Source organism: Ischnura elegans, chromosome 7 (genome assembly GCF_921293095.1).
Source record: "Ischnura elegans chromosome 7, ioIscEleg1.1, whole genome shotgun sequence".
NCBI lineage: Eukaryota > Metazoa > Arthropoda > Insecta > Odonata > Coenagrionidae > Ischnura > Ischnura elegans.
The window spans coordinates 15,039,333-15,065,043 of NC_060252.1; the positions used below are offsets into that span (position 1 = coordinate 15,039,333).

At 37.7% G+C, this 25,711-nt stretch overlaps 1 protein-coding gene across 1 annotated transcript; it reads left to right on the forward strand.

Annotated features, from left to right (window-relative positions):
* The first annotated feature begins 11,714 nt into the window (after positions 1–11,714).
* Positions 11,715–21,041, forward strand: LOC124162054 (Krueppel homolog 2). The gene is made up of 6 exons (XM_046538393.1): positions 11,715–12,028; positions 12,293–12,493; positions 13,666–13,847; positions 16,290–16,357; positions 17,887–18,020; positions 19,724–21,041. The coding sequence occupies exons 2-6, from the start codon at positions 12,321–12,323 to the stop codon at positions 19,947–19,949; spliced, it is 783 nt and encodes a 260-aa protein (XP_046394349.1). The 5' UTR covers positions 11,715–12,028; positions 12,293–12,320; the 3' UTR covers positions 19,950–21,041.
* Positions 21,042–25,711: the final 4,670 nt, after the last annotated feature.

Genomic DNA, 25,711 nt, shown 5'->3' on the forward strand with positions numbered 1-25,711 from the left:
TTCATGTACATCTAATGCTACCACCAGGCAGTGGGAACGAAACCCTTAGGACGGGCTCGCGGGATACACTCCTGGAGCAGGGACTATAAGCGATCAGCTTTTCTCCTCTGCCACCAGAAGGGGAAGGACGGGAAGGAACAAGGAAAGGAGGCGCCGCCGCGATGAGAACCCGACGACGCCTCCAGGGGAAGGACGGGGAAGGAAGGGAGGGGACGAGGAATCCTGCACCATCACAAGGCGGGCAGGTCCTACCATCAGCGAAACCAAGCTTACGCAATTAATATGCTACCAATTTTAGTAGATTTTCCTATGAGGAAGAAAAATCTATCGATCAAATCGGTAGATGCTACCACCAGGCAATAGCCTACTTGCAGCAATGTATATTAATAATAATAATTCAAATTCTGATTTCTCCACATGTCGCCATGCTATCGCCCAGTGCACGCCAAATACTTAAGACGAAACGCGTCGTCGTTTAAACAATATTGCGCGCCGACTAACCTATCGCTGTAGCTATCACTCTGCCGGAAATAAATTATGGCGTGATTTAGGCTTTTATACACCAGCGAGGTCTGATGGGAGGCTGGAGAATATGTTACCCATGTGAAAGGGAGCGGAGTTGGTATTACTATGAGGCGATAAATATTAGATTCAGAGCAAACGTAAGGCAAGACGGATCAAAAGAAACCAGTCACACAAAAATAATGATAATTCTTAACAGAGTTGAAGCCCACACATTATAAAATTCAAATTATTATTTCTCCAGAAACCGGTATGTGATCACCACTACGTACAGCTTTCCCGACTGATTTCGAGTAGCATATGACATGCCTATTAATAACCGCGAAGTCAAAGAGTGACAAATGGGAGAGGTGGTCGGTGTCCAAAGAATGATCAAAATCATTAAATACAAGTTACATCGGTTCTAGTCAACAGAACCCCTTACCAACACATTCTGCAGCAATTATTTAGCTGAATAGTGTGAGTCAAAGAAGAAAGCATACTAACACAAGGGCAACAAGTTTCACGCTATGCTGTGAAGCGCTTACTGAAATTGTTCACCAAATTTCCTGCATTGGGACAACTTGGACACTCTCTAAGTCAGCGATAAATAATGTTGAGTGTAATAAATGTGCTAATTCGTTTAAAATAGCTGAGATCCCTGAATATCCTGGACAAAGCTCATGAACTAAGTTCTGTTTTATTAGTGTGCATTTAATAATCTCTAGAAATTCATTGAATTCCTTGAGAGTAACAACATTGAAATGAACTAAAATCTAATTCTTTTTTTCTGACCTCATGGATCGAATGCGCAATCATAAATCTCAGTCATGAGGATTGTAACATACACATTCTGTGCCTCTTCGAAATGGGCCTAATCCCCTCGATTTTCGATTTGGATCATCCCGGCCGTCCATCGCTTTCTCAACAATATCGCCTTCTCCTTATCACGTAATCTACAATACACTCCCCTTACCTAACGCTACATTCCTACTTTCTCTTCTTACTTCCAACGATTTGATCTTATTTCTAGAAAGATCTACCAAAATCGTTGGCACATTACATTACGGTTTCGCTAGTAGTGGGCCCGGTCGCTTTCATAGCGGCAAGGGTATACACACCCTTCCATTCCTATCCTTACCCTGGAGGCGTCGTTGGGCTCCTATCGCGGCGGCGCCTCCATCCTTTTTCCTTCCGTTCCACTCCCCTCCCCGGGTGCGCGGGCGTATCAGTAGAATTACTGGGTCCCGGCCCCGGTGTGTTGTAACCCTCAGAGGACCCCCCTTGGTTCCTGATTCTCTTGTCTCCTCTTACTTCATTGTTCCAACATCCTCTTGTCACTCGCAATCTTCCTCCCTCCTTGCGTTTCATCCTCGGACCGCTGATGGACGCAGGCTGCAAGGCGACGGCTATACAAATATTATTTGCCGTTTTCCCAAGGAAACTCGCCTTACGAAAATTCTCAATTCGATCAGCATAACTATCATTCGATGCACATGAAAGGCACTTTTTGGCGCTGTAAACAGTAAAAGAGTAATAGTAAAGTTATAAGGATAAAATATATGGAGCAAGTGATGAAGAATTTTAACCAGAAGGCTTATGTAAGTGCTAAAAGATTGGCTATTAAGAGAATTAAATGGAGAGCTGGGTCAAGTCAATATTTGGATTGTTGACCGCTAATGACGATGGAGTTACATTTATAAAAACTCTCAGCATGTGCTTTTCATCCATTGCAATCGATTGACTTGCTTACGAGTATTCAAACGATACTCCGCTCAAAAACTCTCAAATGGGTACAGTTTTAACTCAAACCGCGGTGTAAAAAAATAATAATTGAAAGCCATTCAACGACAAAAATTCGTCTTAGAAAAACGAAAAGTTAAACAAGAAAAGATGCTATGCAAGATGCAATTGGTTTTGCCAAAACCTTTTTTTGCCATTTAATTATCAGTGTCTAATCTTATACAAAAACAATTTGGTGCTGGCAGTAGATATATGTGAAAAAAGGAACCTGCTGAATAGAAATGGATACCTTAGTTATTTATTTTCCCGAGTCAATAGTACGTATTTTTCGAAATAACTCTGATATTAATTCGAGAAAATTGTGCAGACAACATGAAATTTATGAAATATATATAATAAGTCAAAATTCTCAATGTCCAAAGCAAATGTCCAAAAAAGTATTTTTCTCCAAATAATAGTTTCCTAATGAAGAGAAATATTTTTTTGTATTCGATGCTGCCTTCTAATAATTCCTCCTCTCTATCAATCACTAATTTAAAACAGATTGACTAACAGTTGTGATCTTATTCCTTTTTTATCGCTAGATTCAATCTGCGAATTGACTATGATTATGACTAGACATGGTATAGCAAATCGTATTTCAAGTTCCACTCTCAAAAGTAACGCGATACGTTAGAGAGAATTAATTGTAAATAAGGATTCGGATTCGGCAAATCGACCAAAAATATTTTAAATCAATTTTAGGAATTTATTTTATTAAATTTTTGTATTCCAATCATCGCTAGAACATATGGAATTTTCAGTCTCACTCCCAAGACGTTATTTAATTGGGCCTTTCCTTTACAACTTTTCCGATCATGTAAGAAGCTGGATCCGCTAAGCTTCCGCATGCGTTCCAAGCGTATAATTAGTCCAATAATATGTGCCAATCTAGAAAAACGCCTCGAAGGAAATTTTACAAAAATAGCCTACTATTTTGCCATCTTACTACCTTAATTATTCTTAACTTACATTCACTTTGAATAAAACATTTCATGGAGTATCCGTATTTAAAATTGCTTCACCTGGCCTTTCTTTGATCTTGTACCCCCTCAAACATAGAATCTATATTCGCCATTTAAATTTAGTCATAAATCAATAACCACCGAAAAAAAATCTTACTGAAAATATTTCGGGTGTTATGAAAAAATTCTTCTGGCCATAGGCGTAATTTTGCTGGGCTTTAGTGCACGTAAACAAACGCGTAACTAGTAGTTACCCGATCATAGGCGAACCCAGCGGGAGCAGGAGGAAACCCCCCTTAGAATCTAAAATAAATGTGGTTCAAAACAAAATTTATTAACAAAATTTCTTTTTAAGAAAAATGATAGCAGTATAAGGCATGGAACTAAAATAAAAATAATTATTTTTTTCAAGCAAATAATTTTATAAACTAATAAAGCGCTGTCATAATTTTCGTAGAGTGTTGGTTTCATTAATCTTATCTGTGCTAAAATGCTACAACCACGGCTTGCCCCCTTCTCCCCTCCCCCTATTTTTGATCCCGGGTACGCCCCTGTACCCGGTCGTTATAAATGATGGTACAGTCGTACAGTTGTGAATTTTGTCATAGAAAATAAATATGCAACGGTTGTGCTAGCGTGATTGTAACATCAGTCGAAGTAGGTGGAGTAAAGTCGAAGTAAATCATCGAGGTACGGGGAGTGAAGTCAAAGACACATGTGCATGGTTAATATCAACGGATAGTACCACTTGTCAAACTGCTGGAATGGTGCGATGCCTCAGAGCGGGCACGAGGAAAGAGAACACGCTGCACCATCTAGCGTTGAACGAGTTAACCAAGAGATGAGCGTGTGGTAGCCTTTTTTTTAAGTGCCCCATCGAAGTGACCATTTTTGCATAGATGTTCAGGTACGGCTGTGGTTCAGTGGATTCATAAACTTCTGCATTGCAGCATGGGCGTACCCAGCGAGGAGGGGAAGGGGGGGCAGCTGCCCCCTCCCCTAGAAGCAAAAATGGCAAAAGTCTTTGAGCAAAATCGGTGCTGAATTGAAACGAAAGTATTCAACAAATTTTCTTTGAACCAACGAAATACGATATGTAATTGTGTAAGATATGTAACTAAAATAAAACAATTTTTTCAAGGAAATAATCTCATAAGCTAATAAAGCGCTGTAATAATTTTCTTAAAATGATAGGTTTCATTCACCTTTTCCTTGCTAAAATGTCACAACTTGGCTTGCCCCCCCCCCCCTCCCCCCAGGACCATGGCTTGCCCCCCTTACTGATGATCCTGGGTACGCCCTTGCATTGCAGACACAGATAAAGATGGACGGCACTATCATTCCACCTCTCACACTGCCTATTTTCACCTCCGCAGTGGAATGCTATTTAAACCAGTGCACCGGTTTTAACATTTTTACCACATTGAACAAAGTCAATAGGTGGATTTAGGCAGGGTTTGGGAGTCCTCCTTGGAGGATAGTCAGGAGGGATTCCTCCCAACTCCTTACCTCTGAAACTCTTGGTAGGAGAACTCTGTTCAGAGGAAATAAAAAAAACTCTCAGAGTTTTTTTTCTCCTCCGTCATGAGTCAAGGGATGAATCAAAAGGCTTTCCTCCGAAAAGTGTTTCCTCCCAAAAGATCTAGAGCCATACAAAAAGAGTATCTGCGGCACACATGGCAGAGATCTGGACATAGGGAGGCATCTCATCAAAAGGATGAAATAAGTTGAAAAAAATTTCAGGCCATAATAAAACAATTCAATTAAGCTATTATTTCAGCCGGTACGTCTACTTTACAGGATACATGTCATATATATGTTGTAAACTTAGTAAAGCCATACCTAATGGTTGTTAATATCGTTATAAACATTATAATTGTTGCTAAATTGTTTAAGCATTAAAGATAATCAGAACCTACTTAAAGCACCACAACAGTGCTCATTTTCTATTTTTGCACTGTAACACATTGTTACTTTAAAATATGTCAAAATTGTTGCAAATTATTTTTAAACTTAAGAAATTATTATAAACAATATAGAGTTCCACTAAACCATTCTTTTGTTGTTGGTTAACCTGAGTAAATTACAGAAATTGTAAGATTTTGAAAAAGTTTCTAAAATTTTTGCTAATTTTGTTTAAACATTAGTAATTTATATAAACATAATAAAGTAAGAGTGTATCGTTCATTCCACGTTTCTCAACCGTATAAAATGCGGGAATTATCAATTTTTGTAAAAGTTGCTAAATTTGTTTAAATTTTAGTAATTATTATAATCAACAAAGAGTACGGGTATATTGTTCAGCCAACGCTTCTCAACCGTACAACATGCGGAAATTGTTATTTTTTTAAAAAGTTGCTAAATTTGTTTAAACTTTAAAAATTGTTATAAAAAATGTAGAGAGTCATAAGTTCATTGTTGTTCAACCCAAAAGGCATGTAGAAATTTTTAAAGCTCGTACATACATAATTAACATTGTTGCTAACTTTGTTTAAACTTAATTAACTGTTATAAACAATATAAAACTTCAAAATAGCGTTCATTTGTTGTTCTAAAACTGTAGAAGCAGTAAAAATGTCAATTTTTTTCATTAAATTCTTTCTAATTTCCTCTCAGATTCCACACAGCATTATAGCTCCAAAAAGAGGAGAGGATTACATTTGGTTACCTAAAATAATCCTCAAAATATCTCTTCCTCCATAAAAAATTTCCTCTTCCTCGATCAGGAGGAAGTATTCTGGCTTCAGAAACACGTGAGAGTTTTTTTTTCTTTCTCCCTTCTCCTATTCTCCCCACTCGGAGGAGGATCTCGAGACTATCTCTCGGAGTTCCTCCTTGAGGAGGTGAGTGTTTTAAGAGGAAACCAAAACTCCCAAACCCTGGATTTAGGTAATCGGTTGGCACTGAAAGGGTTAATTACAGGGAGTGTTTGACAAGAATAGAAATATTGGGGCAGGTGTAGCTCAATTCCCTAAGACCCCAGAAGACTATTTTAAAGACAAACTCCTTACTGGTTAATAGAAAGAAGATATGGTATCCAACGGGAATAAAGATGTTTTTGTAGCACCCACCACCCACCCAAGATGTAGTTGAAGTTGACAATGTGCAGGAAGCATTAAAAAATTGGAAAGGCCCCAGGGAAGGATACTAATTGTGGTAATTTTATTACCTCAATTGGTAACTACGTATACCAATTGAGGTAATAAAATATGCTGGCAGGCCCCTGGTTCAATATCTACATGATGATAGTATCAGTGGTATAGCTAATGGAATTTATGAGCTATCCAATTTGCCAATTCAAAAAAATCGATATTTCACTCACAATGAGTGGTGGATTAAGAGGGTGCCAGTGAGTGGCCAACACCCCTAACCCTACTTCCCGACCGGTTATTTCTGCAACAATTGAAAAGATGCTAAGGCTGGTTATCCAATGAAAGCTTTTTTATTTCACCATGTTAACAAACAATGCATAAAAATAATTGATGAATATCTAAAAGCCTCTTGTCTATACGTGTCTTATCTCTAAGTCATAGTTCAGACCAGTGGCGGCTCGTGAGTCAAATGCTGGGAGGGGAACACGTGTTCTCCACAAGGGGTAAAATTTTTTTAATATTTTGTGTATTTTAGTGAGTTTTTAAGGCAATATAGAGATCATTATGACACAGTAATACACAAAACAATCACTAACACTAAAACACTAACAATCGCTAACTCGATTAACTCAACTATAACTAGGCCTATTTACTTTAAAACAATTTACACATACTAATTGTAAGTCAACTGGTCACCAAAACAAGGTATTCTGCAGCACTGCAACACCAAAATTATACGGCCGCCAGCCGATGTAAACTCAGTAGATAAGTCATTCTGCGCATGCTCGGGCGGTGTCCCAAGACTTCCATAAGGCACAAGCTTAGACACGTCACAGCACCAGCAGCCCCCACCACTACCACTTTTCATATAAATGGATGGCAATAGATAGGTTCTGGCCAGAGACCGGCGGCTACAAATGCGAACTTCTCGCACTATTTTTGCGTGTTTTACCTACATTTTCGATGCATGCCATTGAAAAAACACTTTGGTTAATTACATGTATAATTATAATTGAATAGGTATTTAATTTTTTTTTTCCTTTTTCAAATCTTTGGGAGGGGCGGTGTCCGAGAGTCCTCATGAGCAAGCCGCCACTGGTTCAGACCTCAAGCACATTACTGCTAAGAGGTGTTGCATACAGTTTTTAAGTGCTGCAGAGAGTATGAACTGCCCCACACCCCTAAAAAAAAACCTTAATCCACCCCAGATTTTACCAAACGAGGATGTGTGTAAAAGTGCAACTGAATTACATTGATATTCTCATTTCACTTTGCCCGGCTCACCATCAGAAATACTTTTTAATTACATATTCTAAAAGGAGCCTCAATTTATTTCCTCACCCATCTAAGGTCATTCACCATGACTACAATTTCTTAGCACTCGAGTATGTATCAAGTTGACTAGCATGTAAGTGAATGGTGGCATAAAAGCACTTAAGCATGTGTCATTCTGTCATTAGGGAGTATCAGCAGCCAGCAGTGGCATAGCGAGGGAGGGGGTTCGGATCCCCCAAAATATAGAAGCACACTTACTTTGTGTCACAAAAGAAAACTAAATATGAATTGAAAAATTATGAATTTGCAAAAGATTTCTTTGAAAAATGATTTTTTTTCGATTATGAATTAGTGATATAATTAGTTTAAAACCCTATGAAATACCTTGTTTTTCAAAAATTTTCCCCCCAAGTTTTAGACCCCTCCCCCAAACAAAACTTCTGGCTACGCCACTGTGAGCCAGGTTCCATGCCCTCCAAAAGAAAACTTCAATTCAATGCAGTGTGAGGAAATTACGGTAAAATTTTGTTTTTCCCTCAGAATTAAAGTGTGGTAATTTTTAATCTGCCACCATCGTATTTGCATGTTTTTACGTATGTTTCATTTTTCCTTTGCATTAGTGAGTCAATTATTGGTAATTCAGAGTCTATTTACTTCCGACATCAGATTGTTAATAAAACTCAGCTTTCAACTATGGGACTTGAGTATCTGTATCTCAAATTATCATTTGTGGCATTTTGGGAAACCATTAAAACAAAGAGAATGGATTACATATTTAGCTCATATGAATTGGATTATTTAGCTAAAATTCATTCTTAATGATACACCGAAATAATTTATGGTATGGTCAATGTCGTATACTACCATTCTGCTTCACCACCGGAATGTTAGTAACATAGAAACTGAAAACCTAGTAAAATAAATTCCGTGACGTAATAATCTTCCCCAAATACAAAAATGGGCACAAGGTAAATTACTATCTTCTATATTATTTCTACTGCATAGATTCCTTTCTCTCAACTTATACGCACCAAACTCTACAAATGAGGTACCAAAATGCACAGTATTTATCATGCGACGGCATATGTTACTTCCTATATGTTGCTATTGTTTCCTAAAATTGGTTTTTAAATAATTAAAAAAAAAAGCAAAAACCAGTAAATATTCCTGACGTTAACGGTGCACAAACTAATACATTTGTTCATTTTCAACAATATCTCACATTCTTTAAATAACTTTTATCAAAATGCGGCTGATTCCACATTCAAGTCTCCTGTTTATACGTAAGTATGAGTCATCATGTGCGTTTAACAGAGGAGAGTGTAATTACTTCCAATGTTGTGTTTAAAGAGGTCCTCTGACCCCAATTTGTACGTGAACATTCCAATTAAATTTGTACATAAGACCCTGCCTTTTTTTTCTACATTTTAAAATTAGAAACGCGCCTATCCCTCTGTGGACCTGCATTGAAACGAGCGGGGGAAGCCCGCTGGGAGTGGGCGCAGCATGCTCGTATTCATAAATCCAAGAGGAATAGATTCCACTACAGAACTGATGTTACAAAATTTTATCCAAAATTGAAATATTTAATAAATGAAAAGCATATCATGATGAAGTAATAGGGTAGTTTCCTTCAACAAAGAAAACGAAAGGCATTGATTGCGATCCCTTACCCACCATTAGTGTATCCATAATAAGTATACAAATTATTTGGTTTTAGAAATCCCTGTTTAGACGAATGGCGATGGTCAATTTTAACCGCATTTGAAAAAGGCCAGATTGGCGCCCATGTGATGCCACTCCACGTGACGTCACAGGGACCTAGTGTCTATACAAGTAGATAAGAGTTTTACATCTACTGAGATTACCAATGCGTGCATGAGGCACAGAGCTCAGGCAAACATCTCTTAAAAATCACCTGTTGAAACTGCCTATAATCAGAAAGTTTCCTTCGTTTGATAGGGTATTAATAATCATTATTTAAGCCAAGCGCTACCTGCTGGCTGGGTACTCGGCTACCTCCTAGCAGCCTGCGTCGTAGCGGCGCTCATAGCCTCGCACCAAGGTGGCCTCATATGGCAGCAGCCAGAACCAGAATGACGTCACACGGGCTTTTCCCAGCATTCATACTTAGCTGTCGCTTTTCCACACACTTGAAATTTTTCCCTTTTCATTTAATCGCGAAAAATAGATATCGTCATTTAAAAATCTAAAAGTGTAAAATACGTACTCCAGGAGTAACAATATTTCGATTTAGGCATTAAAAAAATAATAGGAAACCACCCTATTGCACATTACATTTCAAAATAGAAAACCATAGGTAATGATTAAAAAGTTTTGGCTCTACTTTGTGGCATGTAGGTTTGAAGGGAGATACAATATATTGTAAAACTATAGTTTTGGCATTTATTGTGCCATTATTTATGGTAACTCAACTTCGTTGGAGGTGAAAGTACTCACATGTATATGCAACCTCATGAACTGAAAGAGTGTTGAGGGAGAGTAACTGAATGACCTCCATGGTGGTGTTGAGAAAACTCCATTCCATCCCTGATGTCAAATCACTTTCCCCACCTTAAATGGCCACTCAGACGCACTCTCTCTACCATTTTTCAATTAGCCCTTTCTATCTCATGTACTTGCATAAATGTTAACTTGTTCGACCTTGCGTACATATTAACTTGAATGCATATGGCACTCACTTCAAAAAAAGTTTGGAATTGCCCTTGATAATGGTGTAACAAGTGACAAAACCCTTCAGGTAAGCAAAAATTTATGTGGAATATAACAAATTTGTATCACCCCCATCAACGAGAAGTACCCAAGCCACAATCAATACCCCAAAAACATGCAGGCAATATTGTTGACATTAACAAATGGCATCCGTGCAATACCCATGTTAATCCAATTAGCATTGTATCGATATCAGTCAAATATCCACAGGAATCGCTAAACAACATTGCAGCGGACATGGAGGTCCATAATACAGCATCTCTTAGATATTTTCACAAGATCTAATCAGTGGATAATGGGTCTACTTATTATGGTTTTTAGTAATCCCCAGACATACAGACAAAATATTTGTGCTCATCAATTCTCTACAGAACATGTGCTACCCATGTATACTGTTTGAAACAACAAGTTTTTAATATCAAGGATATTGCGCAACTTGGATATCAATGTCACATTATGTTTACAAAAAGGATATCAATGTAATATTGTCAAAATATCAATCATGTAATTGCAACATGTTTTAGATGCATAAACCTTATTTAGGTATCCGCTGGATATTGTCTGCTGCTTGGGAACCTTAGTGATGAAGTCAGTGATGAACCTTAGTGATGTCAACTTTACTGAGAGAATGGCAGACAGAATAAGTGATACTTTGAATGAAGAATGGCAGTGACATCGCAAATATAAAAGCATGGACAGGAAAGTATATAGTGATCACTATCGATGGACACGTGGTAAGATAATGTTGAATTAACAAAATTGCAAAGTAAATGCGAATTGATGGAATAGTTATTTTTGCTGTGATGGCTCAAGTGGTCAAATTCACGGTAAGCTACACCTCCAGCACCATTAACTATATTATTGACCATTTTACATACAAACATGTACACATGAAATTAAACTGAAAGCACTCAATTGTTCATTTCATTGTGAAATTAAATTCACCATAATAGGTAAACCGTGTGTGATTCCAATTGAAATCGATGGAAGAAGAAGAAATGATATTAGTCGACGGGCGAGGTTAAGTGAACAGGGAGAAATCAACACGAATGTTGCAATCCTGATGCTAATTTATTCCTGCTCAATGGTTGAAATTTTGCCGCAGTAGATATATTTACCGAATATGTAAACGAACAGAATTCAAGTAAAACAACCATTACTAATAACTATATTTAGGCTGACCTCGGGAAAAAAGTGCCTAAGGTTTTTAACATTTCCAGATGAAAAAGATTAGTTTTATAAAAAGTTGTTCCAAATAACTGCAATAAACAAACCTTACTCACTTATTATTGTAAGCAAGCATAAGTTGCTCGGTACCCCGACAAAATTTTCTGTGTTCTTCGGCAAACTCCAATTATTTGTTCATATTTTCGAATCATCTCACCTTCGCTATTTCAAGGAAGAATCAAATCCCTCCAAAATAATAGATTTTCAACTGTCTTTGCGCTGGCTGCATCATCTCGCGGAATATGGAGTAACTTTAATATTGTCTGGTAATTCCAGAGTGAAAGTCGTTAATCGGTTAATTCAGGAAGTATCCCATTCCAAGTTCTAGTATACGTGTGTGGTGTTAACTCATATCGACCCTAGTTTAAAGTATTACCTGTGAAACCTTTCTTCATTCTTTGGTGCTATCGAAGTGAAGAAAATTCCCTGCTCACACTGAGGCTTAATATTTTGGTGAGTGTCGTTCCAACTCCTATGGTAGTAATTCATAATTTCGTAGAGTAGACCTAAAATTGTGTATGCGTCATTATATTAAACATTAACTACCCGCTCCCTCTCAAAGCTGAGGCGAAGGGAGTAACCGTGCCTGGCAATCGGCTCGTTTATCGTTAAGAAATTATTTTATATGAAATTATACACCTGTGGCTGCAGTGGTTGCATCATATGACACTTTGCTTTGGTTTATTTTTATTAAGTTTCTGTTGATTTTTATTTCAGGAAAGAAACTGTAGCTAATAAAATAAATATGAGTGAAGGAAGTGCCCAAGGGAACAATGACAATCCAAATGTGTCCACGCCAGAACGTGGGTGGGTCGCCCTCAAATCTCATTTAATTCTTCACAAGGTAGATGTTGCTCTATGGGCAACTCGGGTGCTTACAATCCTATTTACTTTGGGATATTTTATACCTCTTTTCGGGTAAGTTGTTTTTCATATTTATATCGTAGTTAGCTTACACTCCAATGCGATATGATTTTGCTACTTCTTTATTCTGGCAGAGAAGGTACAGCAGTAGCAATCTTGATCGTTATGTCATCATATCTAGGTTCACTTTTTACCTTGAGATAAGCTTGTGTACTTTCAGTCAACCATATCAGAGTGAGATAACTACTGTATAAAATAGTTTTCATTCTTCCTATGGAATTTATTAGCCATAAGATAGCATGCGGAATAGTTTTTTTTGCTGGCCCTCTAAGTTGATCCTCTTTGAACGGGGTTCCCTGCGTATTATTTTTATTCTTTGGTCAATCACTGTTCATTTTCTTAGCTAAAAGTTTTCAATATTCTTATGATACCCTGCTTTTAAAGGTATTGGACCTCAGCATCACTGACAGTGAATTAATTTCACAACTGTCTCAGCAAGTTGAAAGGTCATTTTTCTCAATGACAAGAGGGTTGTTGGACTGTGTCCGATTTGAAAAAATTGTTCCACTCCAAATCGATAGGTTATATTTCTAGAACTTCAAAAGTATGTTTTTACTTCTGTCATTCCAAGTAAGTTTGTCTGTAAGTAGTGGACAGATCATAAATCCTATGGAGAGTTAACATACTGATCGACATGTATTTTCTTCTGCCTTATTAGGCATTGGTTCATAATCTCAGAAACATTGAGGCTATCCAATCACATCTTCGCATTGGAAAGCTACATATTATACGATTAGATACTCTCAATTTTTTAATGAAAATTTGTTGATTTTCTAGTTACTTAGTTCATCCTACACAATGAAATGGTTTTCCTGGTTCCTTATGGTAAATGCTCCTATTCAATGCCTAGTAATGATCATTCAGCGATGCTGTCTTGTGTTCAGTGGAGTTTGATGCCTGCTGAACTAGTTGTTTAAATCCCTAAGTGTATAAAAAATCTTGGCACTTGGTATCCCTTGTGGTGTATTTTCAATATATGTATCCATATAAATTGTCAAAATGCAATCGCTGAGGCAGCATGCTCTGGTTGCAAACCTGATTGGTGGAGCTACAAAGTTTTTGTGGAATATATTATCATCCACAGGGAAACTTTGGTCTAGTCGATATGCTATTATTTTTTGGAGAAATACATGCCTTTAATATCGTTTCCTTTTGTCACCTTTCAGTAACCCATACAATGCGTATTACAAAGCATTAGCATCAAATGCAGCTTCGAGTGCTCTACGCCTCCATCAGCGCTCTCCAAGAGTTCAGTTAACCAGAGAATTCTTGACCCACATAATGATGGAGGACAGCTGTCACTATTTGTTTTACTCCTTGATTTTCTTATATGTTGCTCCGGTGACATGTATCCTTCATTACGTTGTCAAGTAGAAAGTTAACTATGTTAGTCTTATGTTTATTGTGTACTTTCGTGGCCTCTTTCGAGTTGAAAAGCTTACCTCCCATCCTCACTCAACCCAAAGCTGCTTGTTGCTTTTCTTATGAATTGCGCAGAATGAATAAGTTAGTGAATTAAGAGTGGGAATGTGTATCTTGTAAATTTTGTATTTTACTCCTGTTTTGCCAAATCAGCATTGTGAAGTCCTTGCCTGTCAAGCAAAAGCACAGAAGTTTGTAGGATGAGTACATATTATGGAACTTTGCTTTGGAAGGGTATTGGTGTTCTTATGCAATAGCTGTGAAGAGGTCGTTTTGTGCTTTCTCCTCATGCCAGTTGTGTAGCAAAAGGCTCTTAACACATGCACGTTAATGCTAATGAGATGCATGATTGTTAGGCAATGTGGGTATTTCAAGATTACAAAGATGCAAAGTCATTAAGCCATGGTTTGTTTTTTTCCTTGCCAATAAAGTTGCTTTATTATGCTTTTTTCTTTGGAGAGTCTTTTTATCAGCCTTAACAGTCAAGTTATTTTGAGTTATATTGATGGTGGCGATAGCTTTTTCATGGAAACACATGCATTGTTTATTTTTTGTTTTACTGGATTCCAGTATTCAGACTCTTGCAGAGATCCTAGTGAAACACCCTACTGGTGGATCACTTGAGTAAGGACATAATAATATTTTAACCAACAAAATGCCGGTATTAGCCCAAAAAATATTTTTATCAGCAATTACTAACACGCAAGGCAATCAAAATGGAGAAATTCCCCCAGAAACAGATGGCATTAAACTTAGCCAGACATGGAAGAAATTCTGCCAAAAGAAGAAACAGCCTGGATGTTTCCAGAATGTTTTCAACAATGATCCACCTTTTCACAGCATCATAACGGGGAAAAGTTCTCGTGCCGCTCAAGGTCAGGGCTGAGAGATCCTCTGACATCAGGGTCACCCTTCCCCCTACCACTCCCGTGGAGTGAAGAGGGTTGACGAGTATGTTAATGACATCCACCCTCCAATTTTTATTCATCGCCTGATGATATGTCCTGCAATGATTGCAAAAGCTCTCTTGACGAAGCGTAATACACAGCTGCTCCCGAAAGCTCTGATTCTAACATTCCTTTTCAATTAACTATTTATTCCTTCCAGAAAGTTTTAGCTTCATCTGTTCAGAATTTCAGTGAAACTTTTGGCGGGGTCCCTTTTCTGGTTGTTCAATTAATTTGAATCCATTATTCTATTGTATGCTATGGTTTTCAGTCAAAATTTCATTTTGCCATTTGAGAAGAGAGGTTGGACTAATTTTGGCAGAGATTTAAATCCTATATTGTAGGCTTAATAATCTTTCGGAATTACTTTTGTTGCATTCAGGTGAATATTTTGACACCATTCCGCATTGTGGCATGTAAAGATTTATCCATCTTATTTATTAAAAAAATTAATTTGCCTGTTCGATAGGTAATACATAATTTGAATGTCATTAGAAAATAACCTTTTATGGAATTATGTTCATTTGTTGATCTCTATGATGGTAACAGATCTAGGAATAGATAACTTTGTTTCATATGGAAGTACTCTGCTTAGTCTGAGGTCAGTAGAAGGATTCTTGCACTGCTCACCCTTCACACATCTAGAAATAGGTTCATGCATCGGTTATTTTTGAGGCCATGCTTCTCTAAGCATTTATCAGAGCATATCTCATGTGCTGGAGAAACAAGCATGGAATGATTTTGTGTTTGAAACCATTTCTCTTTTAATGAATTATCCCTGCACATTCTTACTGTAAAGTCATGGATGAAAAAATTTAACACCGATAGGCCATAATTTGTCTTAGTTGCAACTCTGCAACAAAATTGCTATAATTCCGATCCTGAGTGGAAAGAAAAGCAACTGTTTATGATTATCAATTTGAGTTCTTTTATGAATTCAAGCTTTATGTACAGGCATATAAATATTTATTTTGCTTTCCTAAAAAAATTAGTAATAGAAATAAAAAAGGTAAATTTTAATTACGATTTGGCAGTCTTGTGCAACCGCTGTGACCCTTAAGAACTATCACTTTGCTAGTCTTTAAATACATTGATTATTGATCATGAGTTGGTATTATTGACAGTTGGTGTGGAGTAATCCTAAATTTACTTTCCTTGTTTCGGATATAATGTTGTTCAGTGAATGGTTTACAATGTGATGGTCTTTTTTCATGAATTTCATGTTTCTTGTTGTGTTCGACTTATTGCAATTTTAAAGAAGTGGCATTTGGGGACACAAATCGATCCTCTATTTTTCTTCTCATGGCCATGTAAGTCATTTAGTGTCAGCAAATTTTTTATTGGATATTCCTTGTTTTCAAATTATGAATTTTTTCAGGGTTGTTATTTATATTATACTTTCCTTAACTCAAAGTTTACAGTGGTTCTACTGCCCATCTTCCTTTTCGCAATCCTCCACTCTGCAAGTTATTCACTAACTTTGTTGGATGTGAGTATAAAGGCAGTGCTCTGCCAATCATAAATTTCTAAAATAAAAGCAAATTGGTATTGAATAATTAAGTCCTGAATTCCATTGTCATCCCTGCGTATTGAAAATAAATATAGTTTTATTATTTGTTGAAAATTATTAGCATGTGTAATCTGTGAATTGACGATTTTTTTCATTGATATAAAAAAACTTTAAACTTGTATAGTTACATAACAAGTTGAGACTCAGCTGGAGACCTGAATAATTTTAATTCAAGGGTCTTACCAGCAAATTTTCTTTGATAGTTTCCTATCAAATGGATGTATAAGTTTATTGATGCTCTTAATATTGAACTCATAAAGGTAGCTGTTTTACCCTTGAGTTATAAAAAAATTACATTTTCATTTAAATTTATGATGATATTCACACATGATATATGCTCTTTTTTGATCCTATCTATCTCATTGGTAAGAACACTTTACTATTTTGCAGTTTGGGTATTGCAATTGCACATGGTACGTAGATTGTTTCTTTTTCTTTGCTGCGTCACTATTTTTTCTCTCTTAGCCCTGCAATCATTGCTCAATATTTCTTGATTAAGGTAAGAATTACATGGAGGTTTTATCTAAAGAATAGTCATGGGCTTGGTTTATCTTAAGGTAGTCATGTACATATATGAGCATGAGCTGGTGAGGGCTTTTAACCTGGGCAGATTTTTCTTAAACAGGAAAGTTATACCCAGATGGAAGGATCTGTTGTGTGTTTTTAAATTAATTAATATAAAGTACTGCTTTCCTTATTTTCAATAATTGTTCAAAAATTTTGGTGGAAATCATTGTTAACTAGTGCCAATTGTAAAGAAAGGGCTTGTCAAATCGGGAGTGTAGGACTTAGAGGGAATATTCAGGGAGAAGAGTAGAGGTAATGCTTAAAACCATGGTGGAGGAAAGGATGTTAGGTTAGTTAAGATGGGGGAAGAAGGGAACTGAAGGATAGACTTTATTTATTTCACCACCAAAAATGGCACAGAGGCTTTTACGTTGGTTGTTCTCAATAAAGAAATAACAGCTTAAAGATAATGCAATAAATAAAAGAAACAGAAAAAAGTTTGAACATAAGAAGGGGGATCACGGGTCAGACAGTGGTGAATTGTTCAGGTGGCATTTTAGGGCGGACTTGTAAGTAGTGGTAGAGGAAAATAGGTCCAGGGAAATAATTTTTGAAGCCATGGAGTTAAACAAGGAGGAGATTTGGTAGATGAGACTGTATTGAGAGATGGAAAGACAGAATCGCAGAATGTGTTATTATAGGGAGTTGTTATAAGGGGCGAGGAGGAACATGAAAACGGAAATGAATGAGAATTTTGTCTTTCCGAAGAAAACCACTGAAGATTCTATGCAGGAATATCAGATCGGATAAAGAAAGGTAACAGGTGTATTGTTAATTAAAGAAGGAAGTCAATTGTGGGATGGAAGGCAAGTGTGGGTGATGCTCTATGTAAACCATTTGAACTGGTACAATACTGTTAATAATATTCTTTTCTTTCACAGACATTGGGCCAAAACTCTTGGTGGGGAGCCAGATTGATGATCTCATTGGTTGAATTCCAGTCAAGAAACATTTTAAGGCTCATTGCATTCACTGAGATTTTCCTGATGCCATTTGTCATTATTCTCATTCTTCTGTAAGTGTCTTCCTATTTTTTCCCTGCATGCCTCAATCTTTCATGAATCTCAAGTCTGTTTGTACATTTTTTTAAATGGTGGCTGTGACATAAAGTAGGTCTTGTGGGATAAGGTAGTGCTTTAATATTACCTGTTGTGGAGTGAAACAATTATTTTTCATATAAAATCGTTTCAGACTTGTCTTGGTGGAATATGTCCATGATAAAAACCACAAATCGTAATTTCAGCACTTTCATATAAAACTCAACTACCAACCATGGTTTCCACATTCTATGTCATTTTCAAGGTTTAACCCTTTCACTGCTGTGGACGTACCTAGTACGTCCGCACGGCAGACTGCTGTGGACGTACTTTTTCCTCCTCCCTGCCATGCGGTCAGCACTTTCGCCGAAGCACTTCGAAGGGTCGCTAATCCGCGACCCTATCCTCGACCAGCTCACCCACGCAGGACCGTCTCCTCGACCCTACGAGCAGGCAGCCTACCTCCCGAAAAGTGACCGCTCTGACTGCAATTTGAAAATCAATCACTCAATACGATCATCAAAAACTTATTGTTTTCATCGCACTCCTGCCGATCATGCAACCAAGTACGTCTTTGAACCGTGTTTCTGCAATGAAAAATAACGGTTTTGTTAACTTTGCTAAAATGGCCATTTTTCCGGTTGTCCGCAGCCACATTTCTAGAAAAGTTAACAAAATCGTTATTTTTCATCGTAGAAACACAGTTAAAAGACATGCTTGATTGGCAGGATTGCGATGAAAACAATCATTTTTTGATGATTGGATTGAGTGATTGATTTTCAAATTGCAGTCAGAGTGGTCCCTTTTCGGGAGGTAGGCCCCCTGCTGGTAGGGTCGAAGAGACGGTCCTGCGTGGGTGAGCTCGTCAAGGATAGGGCCGCGGATTAGCAACCCTTCGGAGGGTGTACCACACCCATCCTGGAAGTACCTGCTCCATGGGCCCAGGAAACGCATTTTAACATTTTCGCTGCATGTGAGGAGTAGGTTTTCGGAGATTGAACAGCAGCGAAAGGGTTAAAGGTATCCTTGAAAATGACATAGAAAGTGGAAACCATAATCGGAGGATGAGTTTTGTGTTAAAGTGTGGAAATTGCCATTTTTAGTTTTTATCATAGGTATTTTTCAATGTAAAATTGCTATTTCATTCACCATAGGATGGTCATGACAGTCTGTATAAATTTTGGCAGGATTTAAAGAGGCATTCAATTGTCTAGAGGAATTCAAAATAACAATCTGCGAACCCACCATCCATTGTGAATCTCAAAGACATGCACACAATTCTCCCGCTCCTTCACCCACCCACTCTATCGATTCTCCTTTATTTTCCTAACTCCCAGACTAAGATTTCAGACCCCCAAACATTCGGCTTTTACCCCCACCATGCCTCCTATCTATAGTGTGTCCTCTCACCCTTCTAGAGGGCAGTTAATATGAAGGTGAAAGAGGTTCAACAGGAATAATTTCATGTTTTTTTAATTAGCCTTTAATGTTTATAGTTTTATCTTGCATGCTGTTGGGCACGATATGGTGGAAGTTCTTAATATTATTAAAATAAGACATTGCAATATTTCCGCTGAGTTTTATTATTACACAACGCGTTTCGTCATTACAAACAGCACTTGATAATGTTTTTTCTTGTTGTAACTTTGCTTTGTGCTCATCGCTTGCTTTTTCTCTTCAGGGGCAGAGCTGGCCTGCTGACGCCATTCATCTATTATCATTTCCTGTCCATGCGCTACTCATCCCGGCGCAATCCCTACACAAGGAACATGTTCAGAGACTTGCGTTTTGTGGCTGACAAGTATGCAAACCAGCCAAATGTGCCGTCGTTCATCCGTTCCCTCCTCACAAACATTGTTGCCCTAGTGTGCCGTCTCGCACCCCCAGAGCAGCATGTCGAACAGTGACGAGATGTGGAGTGATCTATGAAATCAGTTCAGCTTTTAAGGAAGTTGATTTGAGCGGGATGCAAAGACTGGAATTTGTATCGAACAGCAATGCTTTAGGAATCATCAATTTAATGGCAAATTGCCAAAGTTTTTTTTATTCAGTATTACCAAACAAATTTTTGGTATCTAAGTTTCTGACATAGATTTAAAACTTGTTGATAAATTTTCGATCATGAACTGCCATTGCTGAAATAGAGGTGTAAAAGGCTGCTGCAAGATCTTGTATTTATCTTTTCTACTGTTTACAGTAGATTTCAAGAGAAAATATATTATATACATAATTCAAAAGTCAATTATGACATTTCACACTTTATATCAAAGAAGGAAACTTTGGTCATTATCTGAACCACTTTTCCTCTATTCCCTCAGATTAGATTTGTTGAATAATTATAAGTAAGGAACAGAGCATGCATGATTTCAGGGTGTCTATTAGAATTAACTTGTTTTTGTACTTTAAGGTGTTCTTTATTCAGAAATTGTGTGTAAGCTGTTAGCCCACTATTTGTTGGTTTGTATGCAGCACAGTTTATTTGGAGTGCGTGATTGCTCAGGTTCTATATACATTCCCACTATGCCTACCGTGCCAAATATTCTCCATCCGGTTTCATTATTGTTTTAAGCTTGAAATTATTTTTTATATTTGGCACATTGTGTGAGTTGATGAATTTTTGTCTGAAAACTCTTATTACCATTTATAATGAATAATTCAAGTTTTTCCGATTGAATTTTGTCTTATTATAACATATAGGAGGGTTGAAGTAACATACATAATTTAATTTTTGGTTTAGGGAAAGTTCGCCAATTGTCTTAAGTATTATTAAATTTTCACTGCAGTGGTCGTGGCTATCTATTCTGCCACTAGTTCATTTTATTAGCACCAAGCAGTCTGGGGACTGGGAGAAGGCAATGGTTGTGTTTTTGTTGTATTTATGCTTAACATTCATGAACCAAGTTTCATTTTTATGGCTAATTTTTGTTGATAATTTTTAAATGTTATCAATTTTATGTATTTTTTCCATACTTATTATTAAAACTGAATTTGTGAAAATACTCTAAAGCTATATAGTTTCTTTCTGAATGATAATTGAAGCTGACAAAATGTCTTCTACAGAAGCTTTTTATTTATTATCGCAAAGGTGATCAAACAGCTGGAATTGCTGAGTGGAAGTATGAGCTCTAATGCAGATTACATATGTTTCCTCTCTGCTTTCTTCATCCAGCTCATTGCACACCTTAAGTGTGTCCAACCAAGTTTTAAGTCTGCTCTTTTCCTTCAACACTTCCTCAGCAACCATCACTCGGTGATGGATTTGAGTATTCCTCAAGCCCTCATTGTCCTGGTCGTCTATCTCACATATCATGTTGTGATGTTTTTGTCACTAGGGTTTTGATGCCAACGAGTGTGGCCCCTGACGAATTTCTTATTTTAAGAGTTATTCTGAAAAATGTCTCTTCCTAATATCAAGGTTAACCATCATCATTTTTGTTCATCTGATTTCTATATATTTTCAAATGAAGACATCTTGTACCAATATGTATAAGTCATGCACATCATGAGTCACAATTATGCTCCATTGAAATGTACCAGTGTTGACCAGTTATCTTTTAGTATGTCTAGGTATTTCAATAATCATTGCCAACCAAGAAGACATTTTGTCCTTGGTCGTATTAGAAGTGGTTGAAGGTTGATTGTCTTCTCCAAATAAATCCTTATACATATTGACTCTTATTTCTGTTATTTTCCACTATATATCTTCAAATTATTCATCTCTGGTGAACTGTTAAACCTCGATGTTGAACCTTGTGGAGAACTGTTGAAAACTATAACCTCTTCACATGTGAAAGGTGTGATTTGGAATCAACTCTTTCAAGAAAGGCCTTAAATTAATTCTACCCTTACATGGAGATGGCTATGTCCTCTCTATGATGTTGATCCATTCCACTTTACCATTCATTGAGTGTCCTACATTATCAAGTAAGCCAGCATAATGGAGGATTGTTTATGTAAGAGTGTGGTTCAATGAATGCAATGAAGTGGTCGAGTGTATTGGTTCTTCTCACAACCAGTAAAATGGGTTTATTTCAGTTGGAAATAATAGACATAAATGCTGTTGTAAAGTTATCTAGCATTTAAAGAATGAGAAGGAGTTAATAATGCATATTATTGGAAATCTGAATGAAAGTCTGCGTGAATCACTGTAATGTATTTACTTGGTATCGAAGGTATCACTCTACCACTTTTTTTCTTTATTTTTTTATGAAATTTAAGTCTGGTATGCTCTGGTTATCTTTTCATATCAACTCCTCTCTTCTCTTTTACATGTAAAACCATTTTTATATGTGTCTCATGAGGCCTTCTGTTAAAATTTTTCTCATCCTGCAGCTTATTCTTTGATAATTCTTTTTTTGCTTTACATCTGAGTGAAGGAGTCTCAGAACCAGGGCAGTGCAGAGGAGTCACGTATCGGACAGCGGATTTCAGTGGCAAAATTTTAAATATTTATTACCAAAATTTGTTTGGTTTTTCTAATTATGTATATTGTTGAATAATAATTATTAATTTATAAATTATTAAGCAATAATATCAATAAAACTTCTTCATAGTGAACCTGCAAATGTCGTTGCAACTGCTGCATCTAAAAAAATAGCTTACGAATGTATTACGTGGTGGTGGGGGTGAGGAAGAATTGCAGAAGGGAGGAGAGCAAATTGAATTTTGCCCACCCTGACAAAGCTCTTAGATTCGCCGCTGGAGTAAAGTCTACCATTTGATCAATTACTTCTTAACCCTTGGGCAGTGGGAGTTCACGATTTTAGCTGCCAGCCAGTTCAGAAGAGACCCACTGTGCAGGAAGCACCCTTTGCCATGAGGACTGGCCTGGTAGAGTTAAGACATTCAGTGCGGGGCACGTCAATAGACGTGGTCATGTCCAAGCCGAAATACGGAGCACGTCTGGTCGAGCCAGGAGCCCTTTCTCTGCCTTCGCTCGTAACTAATATCATAGAGGAAGTATATTCTATTTATTCTATGCTTATATCCACTTCCGATTGTGGGTTTGGCCTTCAGCAAGCTTCCCTCTTTCGAACCCTGTGCGTGCTGTTTGTAGAAAGCAGTATTTGAACAGAAGTTATGGCCCAGAAACCTCCCTCTATTTTTCTTTCGTTTTTGAACGGCCGATTTTGATGACTTAAATGAAAATCAGGCCCACATTGAGCGTGTTAAGCCCCTTAGCAATCCTTATGGTGAGGGAAAGTGCTCAAGATATCCAGATAGCAGTGGTATCGGAAACCCAGGGCAAGGGGTAAACTGTCGAGGACCGGGAACCAAGTCAGAGACTTATAAGCCCGCGCCATCTCAAGAGGGGAAGGACTGAGGAAGGAAAAGGGATAGGAGGCATTGCCGCGATGAAGCCCGTTGACACCTCCAGGGTAGGAATAGGAATGGAAGGGAGGGATAGGGAATACCCTCACCGTTATGAGAGCCACCAGGGCCCACTACTAACGAGAACATGATTTAATGTTTCTACAGAAAGGAAAAAAATTCCTATGAGATAGGAAATTTCTACAATTTTCTGTAGATATATCCAGATAGCAATAAAAATTTTTTGTTAATGCTGTAGCCAGCGTGCAAAACGTATATGAACGTTCCCACACTCTGAGGGTTAAAGGGTGCATCCAGCCGCACTTCGCTCAGTGATGACTTGATCATGACGTCATCATCACTCATTAAGAGCTCACTAAATGCAATGATTCACAGTATAACTGTCACTTGCTTTCCTCCCTTGTTCTCCTAGGAGATCAGAAGTGAGCAAAGATTTGTGCGATCACGAAAATGGTGTATGATCAGTATAGTGACGTCATGACTTTGGTAGTTAATCTTTTAGGTGACTCCCCAATACAAGATTTTATTTCCACAAATAATATTTAAAGGTAATTGGGAAATATCAGAAAGCCACCTGTCCAAGCAGACACTTGATCGCTCATGGGTGTACTCAGTATATATTATAAAAAAGTTAACATTGTGGTTCTGCAATGTTCGGGCTGGGTGAGGCTGTGTGCCCCCAATATAATGACCTTACTTGTTATCTCATCATTTCACCTACCGCAGTCTGGAGCAAATAACGGACCACTTGGGAGTGACCCGGAGCCAGCAAGACAGATTGTGGACATAATTAGTGGCTGATTCAAGATCTACAAAAAGGCTTCACTGATAACGAACTGATAAACACTTTCGCCAGAGTGGTACATCTCCCGTCCCAGCTTCATACTGTGGTGAATCACAGCTAGGTTTACCTAATACGTATAGCCAATGCCTAGAGGTGGTGCTTCTCTAAATTTCCTTCTGCCAATAGGAAGTGAATGGTGGTGACATGGAGGAATATGGGCTAGCTATCTTTCCACCCGACTTTTGCAGGTAGATCACAAGAGTCCCTTCATTGTAAGCCCTCCCTCAGTCCCAGTGTCTGTAGCAGTTGTCATCCACCCACTGCCGAATCTCCGCACTGCTAATTTCTGATACATCTGTGATCAGATGAAGCCACCTGCACAATCCATGTGGTTCCAAAACTATTTTTTCTGACCATGTGGTTTTAAAACTATTCTGTAGGGGCCTAGGCAAGTGCAGGATCAAGTAGCACACTTTATGTATGCATTGGATACAAAATAGCATACTGATGAGTTTGCTCAAATCGCAAGAGAAGGGCTGAGCTGTGCATGGTTAGCCATTTTGCTTGGTGGCATCCAGTCTGGCAAAAGAGATTGCTCCATCCTTGTGCAACAAAGTTCTTTTGACGTTATAAGGCAGCAATTCTTCCAGTTTTCCTTCCAAGTTTATCCATTTTACTGGACAATATTATGCCAATGTTCCAGATGGCTTCCTCAGGTGAATTTGGTCATCTTTATATACACCGTTTGTGGAGGTGTGACCTGATTAGTTGAGATCTTTGAAGACCTGTTTCCATACGCTGGCAAGAGTGTAACCGTCTTCACGGTTGATGTTCCTGGATGTTTTGGTGATTTCAATTGCCTTCCCGATGATCCTTGGTGGTAGTAGTGGCCTTCTTTAGTCAATAAGGAGACGTTGTCGAAGTCAATGTCATGAGTCGGTCCACTCCATTGGTGTTCCGCCACCACTGACTCTGGGTGAATTGTCTATTTTATACGGCCTTTCTGTGTTCTTGGACTCGGCATTTCAGTGTTCTTGATGTCTGGCCAATTTAGGAATCACTTCCAGTAGCACCACACAGGTTACCATCTATATGATGGATATAGGATTTCAATAAATAGTGACAACTGCAAAATGAGGAAAAATAGTAAAACTATATCATGTAAGTCACAGGTCAGGTGCATTTGTACTCAAAACTTGGAAATGATTCTTTCAATCTCTGAAAACTTCTAATGTTAGTTCATGATATTTCAAAATATTTCACTTAGGTCGTATTTTTTTAACATTCTGCGGATTATGAAACTTGCTATGACCTTGCATTGCCTGCATAATTAATAACATACCATTTCAAATTATTATCAATGCCTAAGAATAAACATAATATATTTTACTACCTACAATTAAATAAATTGACTCAAATGATAGAAAAATTATTTTTTAAAGTAATTTATTACATTTTTTTCTTCCTTTTTTATCATACCTCACAAGCGTAAAAAAGCACTCTTTCACAGTATGCTTAATTTTACCGCGTGAATTCAAGTAACGACCTATCGAC

Excerpts from the sequence above, each read along its gene's own strand:
- LOC124162054 (XM_046538393.1), top strand. The coding sequence starts at position 12,321 with ATGAGTGAAGGAAGTGCCCAAGGGAACAATGACAATCCAAATGTGTCC. Across the intron at positions 13,848-16,289 it reads ATATGTTGCTCCGGTGACAT|TGGTTCTACTGCCCATCTTC; the intron begins GTATCCTTCATT and ends CAAAGTTTACAG. Across the intron at positions 18,021-19,723 it reads GTCATTATTCTCATTCTTCT|GGGCAGAGCTGGCCTGCTGA; the intron begins GTAAGTGTCTTC and ends TTTTCTCTTCAG.